General features: G+C 35.3%; 1 protein-coding gene across 1 annotated transcript in view; it reads left to right on the top strand.

The window, feature by feature from the left end:
- Positions 1 to 20,844, top strand: part of MORC1 (MORC family CW-type zinc finger 1) — a 143,973-nt gene that overhangs the window by 29,086 nt on the left and 94,043 nt on the right. Inside the window, 1 exon segment of the mRNA XM_014565682.2 lies at positions 11,642 to 11,767. Within this exon segment, the coding sequence (XP_014421168.2) occupies positions 11,642 to 11,767 (126 nt within the window).

Below are 20,844 nucleotides of genomic sequence, written 5' to 3'. Positions count from 1 at the left end.
TTTGTAACCACCCCCCACCACCAAATTGTATTTTTTCCCATTGAAGTAGTCCATTTGTGCAAAACAGAATCAAGTTAATCCTTTTTCTCGTTCACACTGGTGTCTGTAAGTAACCTTCAATCACAATCACACAGGTGATTAAAATTTAGAGTCATTTTCAAAGGTTCTGTAGTGATGGAGTACAGTAAGACTAAGCTAATAGAAGATGACAGGATGGTGGAGGATTTTAAAATGAGTCAGTGCCCATCATTACCTTGTATGTGGTTAGTATAAATTGGCATCTGCAAAATCTACAGGGTTGTAATTCCACTTCGGCATCCCTTACCCAGAGAGTTTATGTAGATGCCAGCTATGGAATTATAACTCTAAAATTCAGATGTTTTAAATTTCATTCTTAAGATATAAAGTTTTTGTGTGGATACTAGTATAGAATTATAGTTTCATAATTGAGATTTTGAAATTTCATGTGATACACCACTGAATCCTGGATCCACACATTAGTTTTCTGTTTTCCCTCCTGTATCTCACTCCTCCTAGTTTACCTGGTGGTCCAACACCTGTTCCAGTGGTGTTAATCTTTGGGGCAAAGAGTGGAGTGGGTATGTGGTATGGGCCTAAAGTCGTTCACAAATATTAATTTATTGAAACTAATCAAAGCTGCATAAACACACAGATCAGTATAATAGTGCTTCCTCATTCTCCATCACAGTTCCTTCAGTCTCTCTCCTCCTGTAGAAATTATTCTGCAACTTGAGTTTTTAAATATATCATCTGGCTTTTTTACAGCACTTGTCAGTTTATATTAGATTTGACTCAAACTTTTTCTTTAAGAAAAAAAATTTTTAATGTAGGTTTTTTTTTTTTTTTCTTTTTGGTGAAAAAAATTTAATGGAGGTACTGGGAATTGAACCCAGGACCTCATGGGTGCTAAGTACACACTTTACCACACTGATGTATACCCTCCCTTCTTGGATTGTTTTTCTTCTTAACTTTTTCTTTTGATATAACTTAGACTTTTCAAAAGGGTGGAGAAGATAATATAAAGAATTCCGATATGCTTTTCACTCAGATTAGGCAAAGGTTGATGTTTTTCCACACTTGCTTTATCTTTCAGCCTCTCGCCCTTCCTCTCTTCAGATGTATGTAGCATGAATCCATGGGTTCTTTCTTATTCTTTTTATGCTAAGGGTTATAATCTATTCACTATCAGAATAAATTCTGTGGCTAAAGTTGTCCTAGATTTGGCTAGTAGGAGCCCATTCAAACTGAATTTTTTTTTTTTTTCATGTCACCATCATTTCTGAACATTTATGTGCTTGCTGGAGCCACAAGATGTTCCACGCTCATGTTATACTTCTCTTTCCCCTGCTGTAACCCTGCCATCATCTCCAAGGAACCCTGGTTCCTTTTATCAGATAGTGCTATACTTCATTTTAAAAGCTGACTCTTTTTAAAATCATGTATCTAATTTTTAAAATGGCTGTATAATAATCAATTACTATATGTTGGTGTGTAGCAATTTTGCATGGTATTCCATTATTATACATTGATATACATCAACACTCCCCGATGGATGGGACTTCACTTTTTCACTCTTTTAACAAAAGAGTTCTTTATGCTTATATTTTGGGGACACGTGCACAAGTATTTCTTTAGTATTCTCAGAAAAATATTGCTAGATTAAGAAGTAGTAATTTTAAATTTAAATAGATAGTGCTAAAGTACTGTGCAAAAAACTTAAATTCTCTATGCACTTAACCAATGGTCTGAATTTTCTCAATGTCCTGATTGTCACCAGGATTTGATATAATCAATCTTTAAAAATTTTGCCAGGTAGCATCAGAACCTAGGCAAAAGTTATGGAATAGATTTTTCTTCACAGCCCTCAGAAAACCAACTATAATATTTACTAATATTTGTAGTTTATTTTTGTATAGACTTTTAATCCATCTGGAATTTGAACATGGTATAAATTGTGTGTGCATGGAGAAGATAGATTAATTTCATGTTTTCCTCATGCATACAACATTTTTAAATAGTTCAACCTTTTCTACTTATTTGAAATGCGTTGTTAGTATAAACCAGTCCTACCGTGCTTGGATCTTTTTCTAGACAATCTGTTCCTTTTCACTGACATATTTTTCTATTTCTGCCCCATTAGAATTTCTTAATTGCTATAGCCCTTACAATGTGTTTTGACATTTGGTAAAAGAAGTATCCCTGTTTTTTTTTTTTAATAGCCTCTTCTTTTGGATGTTCTTTTCTATATGAATTTTTAAAATAAGCTTTTCAGGTTTAATTCCAAAAAAATTCTTGGAATTTTGATTGGTAGTTCATTGAATTTATAGATTAATTGGGAGAGAACTGACATATTTATGTTTTGGTTCTTATTCCTGTATTCTTTTATATAGTTGAGTGGTGTTTTATAACATCATAGTATATCATAGTAATTAAGAACAAGGCTTTGGTAGTTAGACTGTGTTCAATTTGTAGTTCTACAAGCTGTGCTATTATGGGGCAGGTGGTTAACCTCAAAGAACTTCAATTTACTCATTTGAAAATGGCAGTAATAATAATAGTATTATATCACAGAGTTGTTGCCAAGGTTAAATGACATGTGATGTAACAAGTGCTTAGAAAACTTCTTACACATAGTATGAGCTGAGGAATTGTTAACTATTCTTCATTTGGTTCTTGTATATTTCTTGTTAGGTTTAGTCATAGATATTTTCTGACTCTTCTTGGCTTTCAAGTAAGACTTTTTTCCCTATGTTGCTTTTTCTAGGTAGGAAAGCCATTGACTTTTTGCCTGTTGATTTTATGTCTCACCATTTACTGAACTATTTTATTCTAATAAGATTAAATTTAAATTTAATTAAATTTTCTACATAGTTTTCATTTGCAAATAGTGATGGTTTTTTGTCTTCATTTCTGTTACTTATACTTATTTCTTTTTTTCTTATTTTAACTAATTATGAATTAAATAGAAGTGATAATAGCAGACATGCTTTTTTGTCTTGTTTTTGTCTGAATGGAATTCTTTTTTGTTTAACCATTAGGTGTGATACTTGTTCTAGTTATTATTCCTTTGCATTAATGCCTTTTGTCAAACTGAAGAAGTCAGTTTAATGAGTGCCTTTTATTTATTTTTCACAACAGGAGATGGGTATTAAATTTTAGTCAATGCTTTTTGACATCTGTTGAGGTGATTTAGTTTTGTTTTTCTCATTTAATCTGTTAAAGCAGTGTGTTATTATAGTAGAGTTTATGATGTTGAACCATTCTTGCATCACTCAAATAAATCCAACTAGTTTACGATGCATTATTCACCATGTTAATTTTGCTAGTATTTTATTAAAAATTTTTTTGCCTTAATGTTTACACATCAGACTGGCTAGAATTATGCTTTTGTTTCTCTTGTCTTGTTTAGTATTGGTATATAGATTATAGTAGAATGAGGTGGGAAGCTTTTCACCTTTATTGTTGATTTGGATGAGTTTAGTTAAAATGAATTTCTTGTTTACCTATAGACTTGGTAGAACTTCCATAAAAAATCTGTGATCCTGTTATTTCCTTTTTACTTTCATCACTTTTCCATCGTTATAACTGTTAATCTGTTAAGATTTTAAAATTCTTGGGCCAAATTTATCATTATAATTTCTTATAAAAATACTTATTTTATTTAGATTTTCAAGTTTGTTGATATGGAGTTTTGCACAGAATATTCTTACAAAATTTCTCTTTTCCTCCAGTCTTGTAGTTTTGTCTACTTTTACTTCTCTTATCGTGTACTTCTGCCATCTTTTCTTCTTGGCTAGAGAGATTTAACTGTTTTGACTATCTTTAAAAATGAAACAATTTTGGATTCTTTTAATTAAGTCGACTATGTTTATGTTAATTTTATATGTATATTAACTTTTTTAAACATTCTTTGGATTTATTTCATTTTTTTCTGTTTCCTAGAGGCATGTATTTTATCTGTTCACTTTCAATCTCTTTCTAATCTAAACAGCTCAGGCTCTTATTTACTACTTGCATTATGGCTATATTTCACAGGTTTCAAAATGTAGAACTATCATTTTTGCTTATTTTTCAGTAGTTTATAAATTTCATTTTATTTCCTCTTTAGCTCAAAAATTATTTTTAAAAAATATTTTAAAAATCTATAAAGGCATAGGATTTATTTTTGAGGGGGAAATGTGAAATATCTTCTTCTTACTGTTCTAATTTTAATAAATGGTGATCAGAGAATATAGCCTGTTTTATATCTGCTCTTTGAAATCAGCTGAGATTTTCTTGTGGCCTAATGTTTTAAACATTGGAAAAATGTGACTCTCTGATAAGGAAAGAGTCTAATACTACTTTCAAATTAAGTTATTCACATCTTCAATATCTTTTTTTCCCTCTTGATCCTTCAATTTCTGAGAGAAGTGTGCTGGAATCTCTGACAGTGCCAATGAATACATCCATGTTTCTTGTATTTCTATTAGTGTTTGTTGTATGTGTTTCAGAGTTGTTAGATTTGTGGCACATATGTCATTTTGTTTAAGTGAACCTTTTATTAATTTAAAATATCCCTTTATGTTCCAGTTAATATTTTCTAATAACTTTATTTCTATTTTTGTCTAATATCCTATTTTTTTTCTTTCAGTTAACTTTTTATTACTTTATATTTTGCCACTGCTTTATTTAGAGCAGTGCTCTTTTATTTTTGGTCTCTCTTATATAAATGGAATATAACCAGATTTTTGACTCAGTCTAAATGCTTCTATCTTTTAATAGGAAATTTGTCTACACATTTATAATGACATCTATTATGGTTGAACTTATGATGCCTTCTTATTTTATGTTTTATATTTGCTTTGCTACCTTGGTTGTTATTTGTTTACACTTACTTGGTTTTTGTTTATTTTGTTCTGCTTTTTTTTTCCTTTTTCTCCATTTGTAAGATTGGTTGAGATGTGATTTTTGTTTTCAAGGAGGAAGATTCTTTTTTTTTCTATTCCAATAGTTTGAAAATTATTTGTTCCATTCTATTCTTTCTGTGAATTACCTTTTACATTTTAAGCAAACATATATAAGCATATTTAGTTTTCTTATCAAAGTTTATAGTTAATCAGTATCTGTATCTTCTCACAAATAAGTCAAAATCTTAGTATGCTTTTATTTCTCTTCCTTACCAGTTTCTTCTCTTTTGATTATTTTATATAAAATTTATTTACAAACTTTACAGTACTTTATCACACCCTGCATATGTGATTAGACTATAAGACTAAAAAATTGGTTTTGCTTATCATGCTATCTTCATCCCATATCTTCTTCACTTATTTATTAGTTTAGATTATTATATTAGAATATAATCCTGTAAATTCTCAAATAATTATTTCAGAGTCTATTGGTGATACATTTTTGGAAGCTTTGTATCCTTAAAAGTGCCTTTATCATCCCCACCTCAGTACTTGTTTAAATGGATAAAGAAATACTGGTTCAAAAATTATTTTTCTCAGAACCTATTGCTCATTTGACTTCTTGAATCCATATTGTTAATGAGAAGTCTGATGTAGCTGTGGTTATTAACTTTTGTAAATTACTTATTGTTTCCTGTTAGAGAGCTTTTAGGATTTTTTTTCCCTTAACCTTTAATAATTCCCATGATGTGTATATTGGTGGAGTCTTATCTTTTTCTAATTTTTTGTACTCAGCAATTGGAGGATTCTTTCAACTTATTTATTTCCTATTGGCTGTGCATTCAAATAGTTCCAGATCCAATCACTATCACCTTCTCTACTGGTGTGATGCTGGCTTGAGCCACCATCGTGTCTCATCTGGATTATTGCAGAAGACCTCCCACTGGTCCACTGGTCTCCCTGCTTCCACCCTTGACTCCACTCTTCCAGCCTTGCCCCTCTGTAAGCAGCCAGAGTAGTCTTTTAAATATTCTATACAAAGTTCTCCAGTGATCTTCCATTTTACCCAGAGAAAAAGTAAGTCTTTACCAATGTTTTGCAGCATCCTGCTTGAAATACTTATCTGCCCTTTGTCTCGTCTTCTTTCCCTCTCATTCCTCTGTAGGCACCAGGCCTCCTTACTATTCTTCCTTGGATTTCAGCAGGAGACTAATATGTCTTCTTATCTACTAGCTTGATTCTATCTAGTTTTTGGTTTATTTAAAAATATTTCTTTATATGATGCCGTGGTCTGTCAGCAGAGACATTAGGGATAATTGAATGGTTGGGCAGTATTTGCAGTCTAATGCCATATAATTTATTCTGTGTAGAGTAAGGTCCATACAGAGTTAGAAGACATGGGCATCAGATCCTTGAATCCAGTTTTATGGATTAAGTTGAAGGAACCAGAACCTCAGGCTTATAGGCAGGTAGGGGCTGTGGAGGGTGGATTTGCCTGAGTCCATCATCTACCTGTCACCACTCCAAGTCACATTGCAGTGCAGTGATTCAAACCCATCAGCCTTAGAGATGAGGGGGTACATCATAAGGAGAGTGGACTTTGTAGTTACTTAGAACTGGCCTCAAATTCCTGGGTTCTTCCACTGAGTTGCTGCCTATAAGTAGATTCATTTTACATTCACTTGTTCAGTGGCTATTTATTGAGTGTGAGTGTCAGGCTTTGTTTTAGGAGCTAGGGATATGTCAGGGAACAAAATAGACAAATATTTTTTGCTCCAAGTTGTCTTGAATTCTGTTGAGAGAGCTTTCATTCTAGTGGTAAGTTATCTGTAGTCTCTATAGATTTCAGTGTTCTCATCTATAAAATGAGGCTATAGCATCATAAACCTAATATGAATCCTGTAGAAATAGAATAGGCACAGTACGAGGCACATGGAAGCTCTCAGTGTCTTTTAATTCCCTCCGTTCTTATTCTCCTACAGCACTTCTCTCTAGCACTTACTGTAATGCTCTGTAAACCAATTCATGTCTGGTACATAGCAAGCAACAGATGAATTGAATTAAGGTAGACAGCACTGACGGTCAATGTGTAGGTAATTTTCTAAGGATATTGCAGACACTTTCACTGGAAGGTGCTGGCACTCTCAGTTGTGGGTTCTACTGGCCTCCATCCCTGAAGATCACTGGGGATCTTTATTAGGATGAGACAGGAAGCTTTAGGAAATTTTGTAAAGTGTTTTTGTTACCTTTTTTGACCTCCAAACTGTGGAGGCTTGATCACTCCTATAGCATTTTTCCTGATTCCTTTTTTAGGGGCCAGGGTCATATGACCATTTCACTTGGTCTGTTATACGTGTGATTGCTTTGTGCCCGTGTTCATCTCAGTTACTTAATGTCATAAGGACTTTGCATACTCAACTTTATGAGAAAATGTAGAAAACACACATTCTAGTAAGAAAGACATGTCGTGGATTTGGCTGTCATCGAAAGGGCCTGCCATGCCCCTGGAATCTGTTATGGCTCAGGATCTGAGGCAGCTAGAGGAACCCATCCAAAAAACCAGCTCTGAAAGTAATGATATAATATGGAGTAATGGAGTTGAAATTTTATGCTAAATAATGTTTTTAAACTAGATGCCATGTTGCCAGTGTGTTTCTAAATTGACAGTCATTGTGCAGAAGTCCATGATGTCCCTAGTTTATGTCTTACCTGAGCTGGCTGGGAACACATCAAAACTTAGAGCTTCAAGTTGTTATAATGTGCTGCTTGCCATATTGTGGTTATGACAGAAGCAGAGCTTATAAGTTTTCTTCTAAATTACCTCTTTGAGTTGACATTTCTCTTAGGTATAATCTTCCCTAAGATTAAATTTGGTTAGGCCCTTTATAGTTCAGAACTTAAGCTAGTTAAAAATCTTTATGCACTTCATTAGATTCAGGATCATATAAGTCTTGTTCATTTCAACTTTAAGAAATCTTCAGAGATTTTGTAGGGATTTTAGCAAATTTAGAAAACAGTTTTGGTTATACTATTCAGTATTTTCATGAATAAAAATATGGCACTTCTGAGATATTCCCTAAGGGATCTAATTTAGTCTGGTGCTTAGATTTTAGAGTCGTTTTCTCGATCACGGAAGGTAGCTCAGTGGTTGGGCCAGATAGGAGTCTGCTCTCTGTGTCCCCAGTGTGGATAAATGTGGAGGGTGTTCTAGCTCCAGATTCCTTCAAGAGGTTATTCTACTCCCCTCTTCCAGGAAAACTGCCTTATGTACCACCCTGTGCAGTAGGTCTACCAGGCAATGGTTCTCAAAGCTGGTAAGAGTTAAACAATCTCCTGCATAGCTTAAAAAAATTCACATTCTCAGACTCCAGCCACAGAGCATATGAATTGGTAAAGGAGATATGACCTTGTCCATGAGACCCCTCTTTCTGACAACACAGTTTGGTGGCCACAGCACACCAATCGACCCATGATCTGTGGCATATGGAGCAACACTTCCAACAGCAGCAGGATGACGTGGATAGGTTGGGAGAAGAAAGAGGCTGCACACAGGCGATGGCCACAGCTGGAGGCTAAATTAGAGACTGAGAATACCCACTGCTGAGCAGGGGACAAGCACATAGACTACTCCATTTCCTCCCATTGTATTTCAGACTATAAAGCCAGTTTCTACCTTAAAATTCTCTCTTCTTGAATCTGTCATTGGTCATGTGCATGTGTGTATGTTGGGGAGTTTGCTCTCCATCTTCCTTTCTCAGTTTATTTATAGACATTTAAGTAGAAAATGAGAGAGAAAGAGAGATGATACAGACAAAGATAGAGATATGGACACTTCTGGAAAACTTTAAGATGGAAAAGACATTTTAGGAGGAAACAAGAGAAGAACTGCTCTTGGAAAAGATATATGAAGTGATAATTGATGGAGAGTAACAGTATTTTTCTTCCCCTTAGTTCGGAAGATACCTTGATGACTTTGAACATTTGTATCTCAGTTTCCCAAGGGAGTAGCTTTCTTTATAGACTGGTAACATCATCATGGAAGATGATCAGTCATTAAAAAGTCATTAAAAGTCTTATATAGGGAACCACCTGTTGTTTATTCTAAATATAGCCAAGAAAGTCCTGAATAATTATTACTTATTCAAACAAATATTTATTGATGAGGATGCTAGCCTCATGGAGCATACAGCCTGACGAAGAGACAAGTAGGTAAGCAGGCAGTGACACATTACGTGGCAAGTACTGTGATGGGGTTGCACAGAGAAGGTGGGGAGTGGTTCACCCAGACTTGGGGAGCGAGGGGAGGCTTTGAGAGGAAGTGAGATCTCCTGAGGCGTGAAGAGGATCTGACTGAAAATGGCCAAATAATTAAATGTGCTGATTCTTGGTAAGAAGGCAGGATCCCATACCTGGAGAACTGAGAGCGAGACTAAATAGCTAGACTGAAGCCAGCAGGAGAAGAGGCTGGAGGGTTAGGTGGGGTCCAGATGTGAAAGACCTTACACATCATGTAAAGACGTTTGAAAGTTACATTGGGTGGCCTATTTGATGTACAGATTTCATGTTTAGCCGCCTTTGTCTTTCTATCACAGACATTATAATAGCATGGGAGGTATTGCCATTCTGTTTGTCACAAGTAAATGGGAACTTTCAGAAGTAGGTGGTATGTGTATAGAAAAGGGTTGACACTAGAAGGCTTGCTTACAAGACTGGCCCTTGGCTGGCTTCGGGGAACTTGGCTGGTAAATGGTTCCTGACACTGATAAAAAACTTTCTCTAACAGATAAGGGTGGCTTACTGTGTCTAGACTGTGCAAACAATGTGATTTTTGCTGATGACTGTCTTTCTGGGACTCTGAAATTTTGATACATCCTGGGCAGAGGGTATTTATACAGCCAGCCCCAGTAAAAAACAAAAACAAAAACAAACAAAAAACCAGAAAACCTTTGGTGCTTAGTCTCTAAAGGGCTTCCCTGGGCAGAAGCATCACACACATGTTGCTACATTTTCATAGCTAGGGAAAGAGTAGTCTCTGTGTGATCCTTCATGAGAGGGAGAGGACATAAGAAAGCCACGCAAGGATTCCTCCAGACTCCACCTGTCTTTTCCCTATGCACCAGTGTATGTCCTGCTGCGTCGCCATGAGTGCAGGTGTGTGCTAAGTCCCATGAGACCTTCTAATGCCTCTCCTAACACAGGGGAAGTCTTGAGGATCCCCAACATGCATGCTATGAATAGTTACCTATAAATATTTATTGAATTCGTAAAAAAAATTGACCTATCAGGAGGTAGAAGTATGTGTCCTTACTTTATGTTTGTATAATTCTTTTTAACCCAAACTTGTCTAACCCAGCTTGATATCTCACTGTATTTCTCAAATTCCCTAATTTGGCTTTGAATTACTTTTGACTTTTATCTTCAAATGACAGAGAAGTGTTAGCTTCAAGGAGAGTCAAAAGAAAGAGCTGCTAGTTGTAGGGGTAATTCCAAATCAGGAGATCCAGAGAGGATTTGAATAATGGTAAAAGTACTCAGAATTTGTATAGTGTCCCATGGTGACTTTTTTTTCTTTTAACAGATGAGGACTTGATTGTGCAGCTGCTTGTATACTAATAACCGACTGTATTATTGCAGTGCTGCACCTTAGTGCAGACAGCCTCTCTTGTCACATCAAAGTTGCACCAGAAGTTATGGAATAATAGCCATGGACTGGATACTTTTATATCATTTACATTGGGAAATTCCACTTAAGGCTTACTTTTAAAGAATTTCTTTTCAAACAATTAAAAGAAATTCCTGACTTTTTAATGAGCTTCAGATCCTGCCTTAGGAAAGTATAACCAACCAGGAAATCCTTGCACTGCTCATGGGCTTTGTCTTCATTTTTGTAAATTCCTTGGAGTTCTGTTCTTTCTTACTGAGTAACTGCCAATAGTGTGACCCCATTGAGCTGACCTCCCCAGATGGGCTTTATATTTCCTTTCCATCAACCCATCTCCCTCTGAACTGAGGTGGGCTTGTAAAAGTGATGGGTTTACGGCCCCCTGCTTTCGACTTGGCCTTGTAGCCCTTCATAGTAGCCTTTTCTGGGATCCAGTAGATGGAGAGCACTCCTTCTTAAGTAGATGGCTGGGCTTGTTTTTAATCTTTATTTCTTGTCTAATTGGAGAGGATTTACAGTTCATAAATAAACTTTAATGTAGAAGGTCCCTGGAATTGTTGGTATACGGCAACGCAGCCATTTCTCAGCAATGTGCAGCTTTAGAAGGGTAGTTCTCTTCATAGGCTATTTACATTGTTTCTGCTTCCATTTTATTGCCTTTCTATCCTTTATTTTTCTCTCTTCTCTTCTTTTTCCACTTATCATGTTGTCAGACTTCTCCTCTCAGCTGACCATTAATACTTACTTTAATACTTATTGCACTTACAGGATGAAGTTTTATGTTTCTTGTTCATAATTTTCAAAGCAAATGAAACATTTTATTGTATTTCTCTGTTTGCACTAACTTCATGGAAATGTATTTTATTCATGTGGGCCTGCATTCTTTTTATTATGTTTGAGCAGGGGGATTATTTTATTTATTTGGCTTGATTTTGTCCTTCTGGGCTGATAGCTTTAATGAATAGTATCTTTTATATTGCTGATATAAGTCTACTTAGAACTGATTTTTTCTTCTCAAATAATGTCATTATTACATCCTCTACAGTATGGCCTTTGTTATCTTCTTTTCTAGTTTTCCAGAGAGATGGTCATTCAGAGCCTACACATCTGTTCTGTATTTTGACCCTTGGATGAGAATTTTCATTCAGGCCAAAAGAGTTCAAACAAAATACCTATGTTATTGCCTCTACAGACCAAGGTAACTCTCCTTCCTTCAATGATCTTCGTAGTTATTTTTTAAAATTTATTTATACTTTGTTTAATGCTCAACTTATTTAACTTACATATCTAACAAAAAATTGAGAACACATACAATAATTTTTAAAAGTTATAAATACATTAAAATCTACTCTAAAATTTTAACCAACAACATAGGTTTAATTAGTTTTTTATTGTCATACTGTTATTTCTTCCTTCTTAAGATTATAGCTATACTTTTTTGATTTATCTTCATAAAGTTTTTATTTATAAAATACCTCCTACCCAATTGTTAAAGTGATTTTTACAGTTGTAAATAAAATTTAAACTGCATTCTGGAAAGTTTGCTGAAGAGTAATCGTGTGAAACAAATATTTGGCCATAATAGCAACATACCACAGAAGCCGTTCTTAAGTTACATCATTCCCCCGGGTAGGAATTTGTTGTTTACTTCAGTGAATCCAAGGTGCTTTGATTAGAATAGGTTCCATTAAAAAAATTAGTTGACTTATATTTTCTTTTTATACAATGTATTTGAACTAGTAAATCATATACATATATATGTATGTAGAATGAATATATGTGTAAGTACACGTGTGGTTCGTTTATATTTTACTTACCTGTAATATTTTAGCATAAGGTTTTTAAACTGACATTTGCATATTATATAACTTATCTTGCCCAACTGTGTGTGCAGCCAGAACAGTTTTTTTTTTTTTGGTGTGTAGTTTCTGAGTGGTCATTCATTTATTCACTAAACATTTATTGAAATCTTCTATTCATCTGAGGTTGTGCTAGGTACAAAGCATAGACAGATAAGATTAGTTATATTTTCAGGAGTTTACTGTCTACTGAGAGGAACATTTAATGCTTGAACTTTTTCTCTGTATGTGCCTTTTTATATGCATTATTTTATTTGATTTTTGCCATGACCCTGGTGTTAGGTTTTATCATCATTTTAGAAATAAATAAATGTTGGAACTGGACAAGAACTCAAATCTTCTGGTTCTTGATTCCTTACCAATTCAAATTTCATCTTCCTTCTCCTATACAACAATAATTCTTTGTAATAGACCCACATTTGTTATGTTGTCTTATTTTCATGAAAAAGTAGTTGCTGTCCTGGGGCCTTGCAGTCACTCATATCAATATTAATATTAAAAATTATGGATCTCTGAATTGAGTGCCTTGACCACATACCAATGAATTCCTCGAGAACTATTTTTGATTTCTGGCTATACTACAGATCACATTTTGAAAAATGAAGTATACCAAGCCTGAGACTTACTCTGTAAATCTGTTTGTTCCCTAATTCATATCAGAGTGGTACTTCCTTTTCATCAGTCTCATTCTTCTGGGAGGTACCACAGATCTTCTGGATCAATCAATAGAGCTGATCTTTTCAAATTAAATTATTCCTCTCAGTTTGGGTAAAAAATGTTTTAAGCCAACGGAAAATGTGGATTTGTCTCTATTTTCTGAGAGAATTTTATTTTTATTTATTTATTCATTTTTTTAAAATTATTTTTTGCCTGAGGGAATTTTATTAAATTGAATTTTATCTGCCTAAATTAATTATCTCAAGTGATGGCTGTTTCACATTCTAGTATATTTTTTATTCACATTTTGAAGTAATATTCTTAGACCTATCTTACCAGAAAGTAGATATAATATATTTATCTTGTTCCCTAAAAGATATTTAATGAGGCTTGAACCTTTGCCAGGTGGTGTATGGAGCTCTGATAAACTGTTAAATCTGATATTTGGGATATACAGTCGGGACAGATTTAATCTTTCATGGTATTATCCCTTAGGCTTACTTTTCTCTCCATTTGCCTTATTTACTTGCATATTGTTTTCCTCACAGGTTCTCTGGTGGCAATAATTTTGTGTTAAGAAATACTTGGAGTTCTCTTCATGTTATCTCACCCCTAGTGGGGTAACCCTTACTTTATTTCCTTCCTAAAAGGCACTATAGCTCTAATGGCTATATCAGAACAAATTAAGAGCTGGTGATGACCCTATTTGATCAGAGTAGAGGCATTTAAAATATATTACAATGATTAAATACTCTGTCTACTTGACCACCCAGGCACCAATAAACTTCTAGAAATGCACCCTGAAGTATTATTGATAAGAATACATGACTATACTTCATGGTCAGCCATTTCTGTATATTTTTGTAGCAAAAAGAACACTGGATTTTAATTGTGTGGGTGGAGTTACAGTTGTAGCTCCTTTTCCCCAATGTCTATAACAAGTTCAGAAGAGGACTAGAGGGAAATTTTTGGTGTCTCCTTCTTTAATCATATTCTGTTCAGTATTTTTATCAGTAACTTGGATAAAAAGCACATGGTTTAAATTCATAGTTGACCCTGAACTAGGAGGGATATCTTATATCAGGCATAATATGAACAAGATGTGAAAGAGTTGAAGTACAAAATATAAATGTAATATAACATACAGACCTGAATTTAGATTTTAAAAATCATATTGTGTTAATATACTAGACTGGACACTAATTTACATAAAAAATATGTTGTCACTGACAACATGCTTCGTATAAGCTGACAGTGTAACAGGGTTGCTAAAAATGTTTATGGAACTTAGTGAGCAGAATAAGATGGTGATAGCACTAATAAACCATATCCTGCTTGTGCCATGCCTGGAGGAGGATGTCCAAATTCCTTCAAAGCCCGTGCTAGCTTCATTGATGGAATTGAGCATTACGCCATGGGCAAGAGAAGACTTAAGGCCTGAGTGAAATGTGACAGACTGTCATAGGATGGTTGGAAGTCTAGAGGGTAGAACTTGGATGGCTGGATAGAAGTAGAAGACAGTTGGAGCTAGCTCAGCATGTGTTAGGCTGTTTTTGCAAGGCAGAGACACACAGATTACCTTTTTCAATTGGTATTTAGCATAAGTATATTCAGAGAAGTCAAGGAGAAGGGCACCATACAGTCCCCTTAATTTCTCCTTTGTCTCAGTTTTTCCATGACTCAGTTGTTTTAAAGAACAGCCCAGTTTTGCTCAGAACATCCCTGGGCTCTGCTGAACTGACTTTGCTCTGTGTACCTAGTACTTGCTCCTCCAACACTGGGTTTTCCACCATCAAATTCAAAGCTTCCTTATTGGGCAGAATTTGGGGACAAGACACACCAGAAGTGGAGGTTGGTTTGATTGCTCACATAGCTTCCTTTGGTTGAACACCAGTGCTTGGTCCACTTAGCCAATTTAATACCCAGGATACCAAATCCAGTATGTTTAAGATGGCAAATTTAGTTTCTCCAGACACATGACACGAGGTATAGCAATTCAGAGAGAGCCATGAGTGTGGCATGAGATTAATGATCATGCTCTTCAGCAGTGGAAGACACACCCATCCAAGACGAAGACAGCTTTGTCTAGGGAAGAGCCTGGATTGTAGAAAGAATTATTATTTGGGGAAGAGTTTCAGCTGGGTGATTTCTAAGTTTTTTTCAACTTAAAGATTTTAGAAGTCTGTAATTATTTGCGTGTTAAGTGTTGTTTATATAATATGGACTTGATTTTATGCAACTTGATCTTAGGCAACAGACATTACTGATTTTCTTTGGCTTTGACTTCTTTAGGTTTAATAGAGAAATAACTCTCAGATTTATGCAGGCATTAAAATCTCTGCACGTTAGGACTAAGGAAGAACATAGAATGGTCATTTTTGAAAGCTCTTTAAGGGAGACAGATTCGAAGTGTATTTGAAGATCTCCATTCCTCATTAACACTGCTTTGTTGTGGACTTATAACATTGAAAGGAGCCCAAGTGATACGGAATTGGAGTCCTCCTGCTTTCACAGGCGCACCGTGGTCCTTTTTAAGTTATTTAGGGACACTAAGTTTATAGTCTGCTGCTGAATACCCTGCCACTCTGTGTTTCTGAGGTGGTCTTCAGTTTTAGGGATGCTCCCCACCGCCTCACATCACATCCACCTAGATAGACTAATAGTATTTTAAAAGTGTCTCCTTCGTAAACTGTGCATCTTATGTATCCCTTCGTAAGTTTGTATGATCTTAAATTATTTAATCTTTCAATATAGGAAAGTGGTTGAAATTGAAATTTACATCAGCCAAACGTGGATCTGAGTTTTGATTTTATTTACTAATTGTGAATCTTCAGCAATTGCTTAAGCCTGATGCTTCTCCAGTGTGCACTGGGAATGCCCCTCAGGGTTGTTGTGAGGATTAAAATAAAAATATGTTTTATTTTAAACAATGCTCAGCTAAGTTCCCAGAATATTTGTGAGCAAGCAGTAGTTGATATTGTGCAGATGGATAATAAGAAATGGTTGGAATGACCATCCTGTGTGAGGCAGTCTTCTAGGCATTTAGAATTTAGTACAAACAGCAACAAAAAATTCCTGCCCTCATAAAGCTTACATTCTAGTGGTGGAAAAGATGATAAGCAAAATAATAGTAACAACACAACAATAATAATAATAATATTAATTGTGGGTAATTTTAAGTGCCAAGAAAAGAAACGCAAAGTAGATTTAAAAAAATAGAGATTTTATTGGATGGGAGGTTTTGGATGATTATTTTAGATAGGAAATTAAGGAAGGAATTTACTTTTAAATAAATAGCTTCTGAGCAGAGCTGAATAAACTGAGAAAGCGAAAGTATCATCTATCCCTGCAAAACAGATCACCCGAAAAATTTAGTGGCTTAATAATGAAGTAACCATTTATTGTTTCTCAGTGTCTATGGGTCAGTAATTTGATTGTGGCTCTGTAGGGTGGTTTTGTTTTGATATCTCTCATGAGGTGGCTGAGAGATTTTGGCTAGGATTTCTAGAAGACACATTTCTAAGGTGGCTGACTCACATGGCAGGCAGTTTGGTTCCTCTTTACAAAGGCCACTGCACAGGCCTACCTGAGTATTTTAATGCCACAGGGACTGGTTCCCACCAGAGTGTGCAATTCAAAAAAACTAAATAGAAACTGCAGTCTTTTAGAGCCTAGCCTCAAGATTCATACACCATCACTTCTATATTCCTTTGGTCACAGAGGCCAGCCTAGAGTCAGTGTGGGAGGGCACTACACAAAGGCATGAACACCAGGAGGTAAGAGCCATTGAAGGATGTCTTGGAGGGTGGATACCACAGTGAGTCATGTAAGAATTTTATGGGGAGATGTTTCCAGGAAGAGAAGACCAAGTAAAGGCAAGGGGAAAAAGCTAATACAGCAAGAGCACAGGGATCTGGAGGAGGTGAGGTAGACGGCGGCAGATCCTGTAGGATCTTCAGCAACATGGTGGGAAGAGGTGGTCGTATTAAGAATGTAGACTTTTGAGAGGAGTGACATTACTTGATTTATTATTTTAAAAGATTATTGCAGCTGCTAAGTAGAGAACTGATTTTAAGGGGCAAGAAGGGAGGAAGGGAAATGATGTAGGATACCATTATTGTATTCTAGGTGAGAAATTATAGTGGCTTGAGCTGGGGTGGTAGTGTTGGAAGTAATTAGAAGTGTTCAGATTACAGATATGCTGTAGAGATAGAGCCAACAAGACTTGCTGATGGATTGGATGTGCGGTGGAGAGAAAATGAGGAGTCGTGAAAGCCTTCTACATTCCTTCCTGAGCTAAAGCTTGGGAATGATAGCGGAGGTCCCGGTGTCGGGGTCGGGAAAAACAATGAATGGGATTTTTCCCACTTATTCTGGACATAGTAAGTTTGAGAGGCCTATTTGACATCCAGGTCTAGCTGTCAGCATTACACTAGCCACAGAGTTCTTAACCATGCCTCATTATATGTTTTCATGAATGATTAAGGATTGTAACTATTTTACAGTATGACTAAATTGGATAAACTCAAATAATTTAAAAAAGAAAATAATCATGATTGTGACTAACAATGTAGTTGTGATTCATAACCGTGGGCTAATTTTTTCTGCATAAACACAAGTTTATAACTTTGCTTTTCTTTACTTGTAGTATGTTTTTCAACATAAATTTTTTTAAAAATATTTTATTTTGTATTATCCAAAATGTTTTGGAGAAGTTTTATAAATGTGAGGACTAAATGCCAATGAAAGTTTAAATTACCTCTTGGAGATCTTTCTCTGTCTTTGTCAAATATATTGTGTAGTACTCTATGGTCTCTTTAACTATTTCTTTATTGCTGTATACTTAGGGTTTTTAGGGTTTTCATCATTAAAATGCTAAACTGGACATGCTTGGGCACCGTCAGACAGATGTATATTTATGCTCATATGCTTGTGCGTGTTATTTCTATAGAGCATATTACAGAAGCAAATTCTAGGTCAGAGGATAGGTACATCATTAATTTTAATGGTGCTGTTAGTTTACCCTCCAAGAAGTAGAACCAATTTATTGTTACACAAACAGTTGTGTAAGAGTGTGCTTTTGTGTGGTTGTTATTAATAGTATTTTCTTATTTTATTTTTGCCATTCTAAGGAGCAAAACTTTTGTATTGTTTTAACTTTCATTTCCCTCAATAGTTTTCATTGACCTTATGTTTTTAAGCTCTTTTAGAAAGAAAATATTCAAACAATTGGTTTATGTAGAAAGGGGACATAAGCAAAATACTTGAATACAATTTCATTGATAGAAGAGAGTAGGGAAGTAAAAGGTGAAATGTTTGAGGCGTGGAGACCTAAAATGTGGCAGGACAAGGCAGAGTTAGAAGATAGAAATAAGTTGGAGGCGAGACCATAGCCTTTGGTTGTGGGCAAAAGTAAAGTAAATACAAAGTTTGGGGAATGGGTTTGGAAAAATTCTAACCTCTGAGAAACTAGAAGCCCAGTTCTAGATGGGACACCATTCCCTTGCAAGGAGTGTTGCAAGGACTGAGGAACAGATGGAGCTGGATTGATTTCTTCCTTATCCTCCAGTGGTAGTGGTACTTTGGCTCTCAAAGGCATTTTTATCTTCCAGAGTCCACTAGTAGGAAAAAACAATGTGCAAGGCTGATGAGGGCTTCTGATTGTGGACGGAAATTTGACCCAAAATTCTTTACTTTATAAGAATGGCAGACTTACTACCCTGGATTTACAAAGTGATGCATATTTCTAAGATATCTCATATTCTTTAATTGTTGTGAGCAGTTGTAAAATTTAAAATGTCATCTGGGGTGTGCAGATCATCTGGGACCAGATTATCTCAATGCCAACCATGATGAGAGCACATTTTTTTGGTTTTTGTTGTTTAAAATTAAGCAACTAATGCAGAGTTGGCACTTTTTACGCCACCCATACCTTCTATGGCTGTAAACACATAGTCTATGAAAATGCTTGAATAGTATAATTCATATCATCTTTGAAAGATTACTCATTGTTCAGTTTCTCCTTGATTTCACTTTAACTTTTTAGAAAAATATTTGATTTAAATAATTCAAACCAGATTATAAGATTAGTATGTAATTAAAAAAATGATAATTTTAGTATATAATGACCAGTAACTTCCTATTTAAAACTTAGATTTTGCTATTCTCAAAATGTAGCAGAAAGTGATTTGAAATATATGTAGGTTATGACTTAAATGGATAATGTTCAGTGTGCAAGAAAAATAAGGGAATAAACTGAGAATTACTTTGCCTTAGATTTTTTAGGTGTTCCTTTCCTGTGCTAACTGTATAATCTTATTTGAAAATGAACATGAAGTCAGAGGAGAAGATACACAGTTAGTTACTTTAACTTGAATTGTTCATTAAACCATTGAAGTAGATGAATATAGGATGACATTTAGTGTGTTTTATTGTTGTTGTTTTTTAACATTAAGCCTTTTATGTAGTTAATTGGGCAAACTTCTACAGATTTTTCAGATTCTTAAAAGAAAAGGAAATCATTCAGCTGCTCATTTTATTTCCTCATTTCCAATGTATATTCCCTCTAAAATATACACTTCCTCTAAAGCATGCATCTAATAAACACACTTTATAAGTTATTTATTAAATAAAACACATATTAAGTACTTGCTATGAACCAGCGTTGTTCTAAGTTTTTGAGCTGTGTTGACACCTTTAATTCTCGTATCAGCCCTTTGAGATAGACACCATTGTTTTAATCTCCATTTACAGATAAGGAAATGGAATCACAGAAAGTGAAGTAATTTGCTCAGTCTTTTGTAATTTGCACTACTAGTATAGGGGCACACCAAGGTCTTTAACCCAGGTATATGGACTACAGGTAGTCCAACTCTTAATGATTAATCATGGCAGTGTTCTGTCTTGAGTATATCTGTGCAGCTTCTTTTGAGATAATAGAAGAGTCTTTAAGTATAAACAGATTCCAGCTAACAAACATGTAAATTTTGTGTGACCTGTTTGTATTGTGAAGAATTTGCATTAACTGCTTACATTGTTTAAAAGTCAGAGCACAGAAATGCAATTCTGGATCAAACTATTATTCAAAAGCCATTGCAATTAGCCTAGATTCTAGAGATCGGTCAGCCTTTGCTGTAAAGTGCCCAAGAGTAAATATCTGGACACGTTCAGTCTCTTTTGCATATTCTTATTTTTTTCCTTTTTTCCCCCTAAATCCTTTAAAGTGGAAGAATCGTTCTTAGGTCTTAGACTGTGACAAAAACAAGCTACTGGCTCAATTTGGCCCATGGGCAGTATTTTATCTATCCCTGGTAGAGACTCATTGGGCATATAGATTTAGACTCTCCTCTGCCTGAACAAATGCTTCTTTTTATATGTCTTAAAATGTTTTGACTTCAAGAGATGTTCTACAAGTCCCCATCTACCTCTCACTGAAAATCTGATGGCTTTCTAGACATTGAAGGTATCGGAGAATGGTAAGCTCCTGAGTCTACATGGGCATGAGGCAAACAGTATAGAGTGAGATATACAGAGCTTTGTGCGTTTTCAAACCAAATAATGTTCTGGACTTTTTCTCTCCATGATGATTTAAACCCAGTCCTCCTTCCTGGAATCATCTGTAACAGATACACATAGTTTCAGTTGCTTTCAGGGAACCCCTTTTCTGCAGAGCTTCTCTCACCTGTTTTGCTCGCTTTGAGTTTCTGGAGAGAGTGGGGAACGTGTATGTACATTTCCTCCTCCCTGATTGTTCTGGAAT

This window comes from Camelus ferus, chromosome 1 (genome assembly GCF_009834535.1).
Source record: "Camelus ferus isolate YT-003-E chromosome 1, BCGSAC_Cfer_1.0, whole genome shotgun sequence".
Classification (NCBI taxonomy): domain Eukaryota; kingdom Metazoa; phylum Chordata; class Mammalia; order Artiodactyla; family Camelidae; genus Camelus; species Camelus ferus.
The sequence above is the reverse complement of the archived record's forward strand: the minus strand, read 5'-3'. Positions and strand labels throughout refer to the sequence as shown.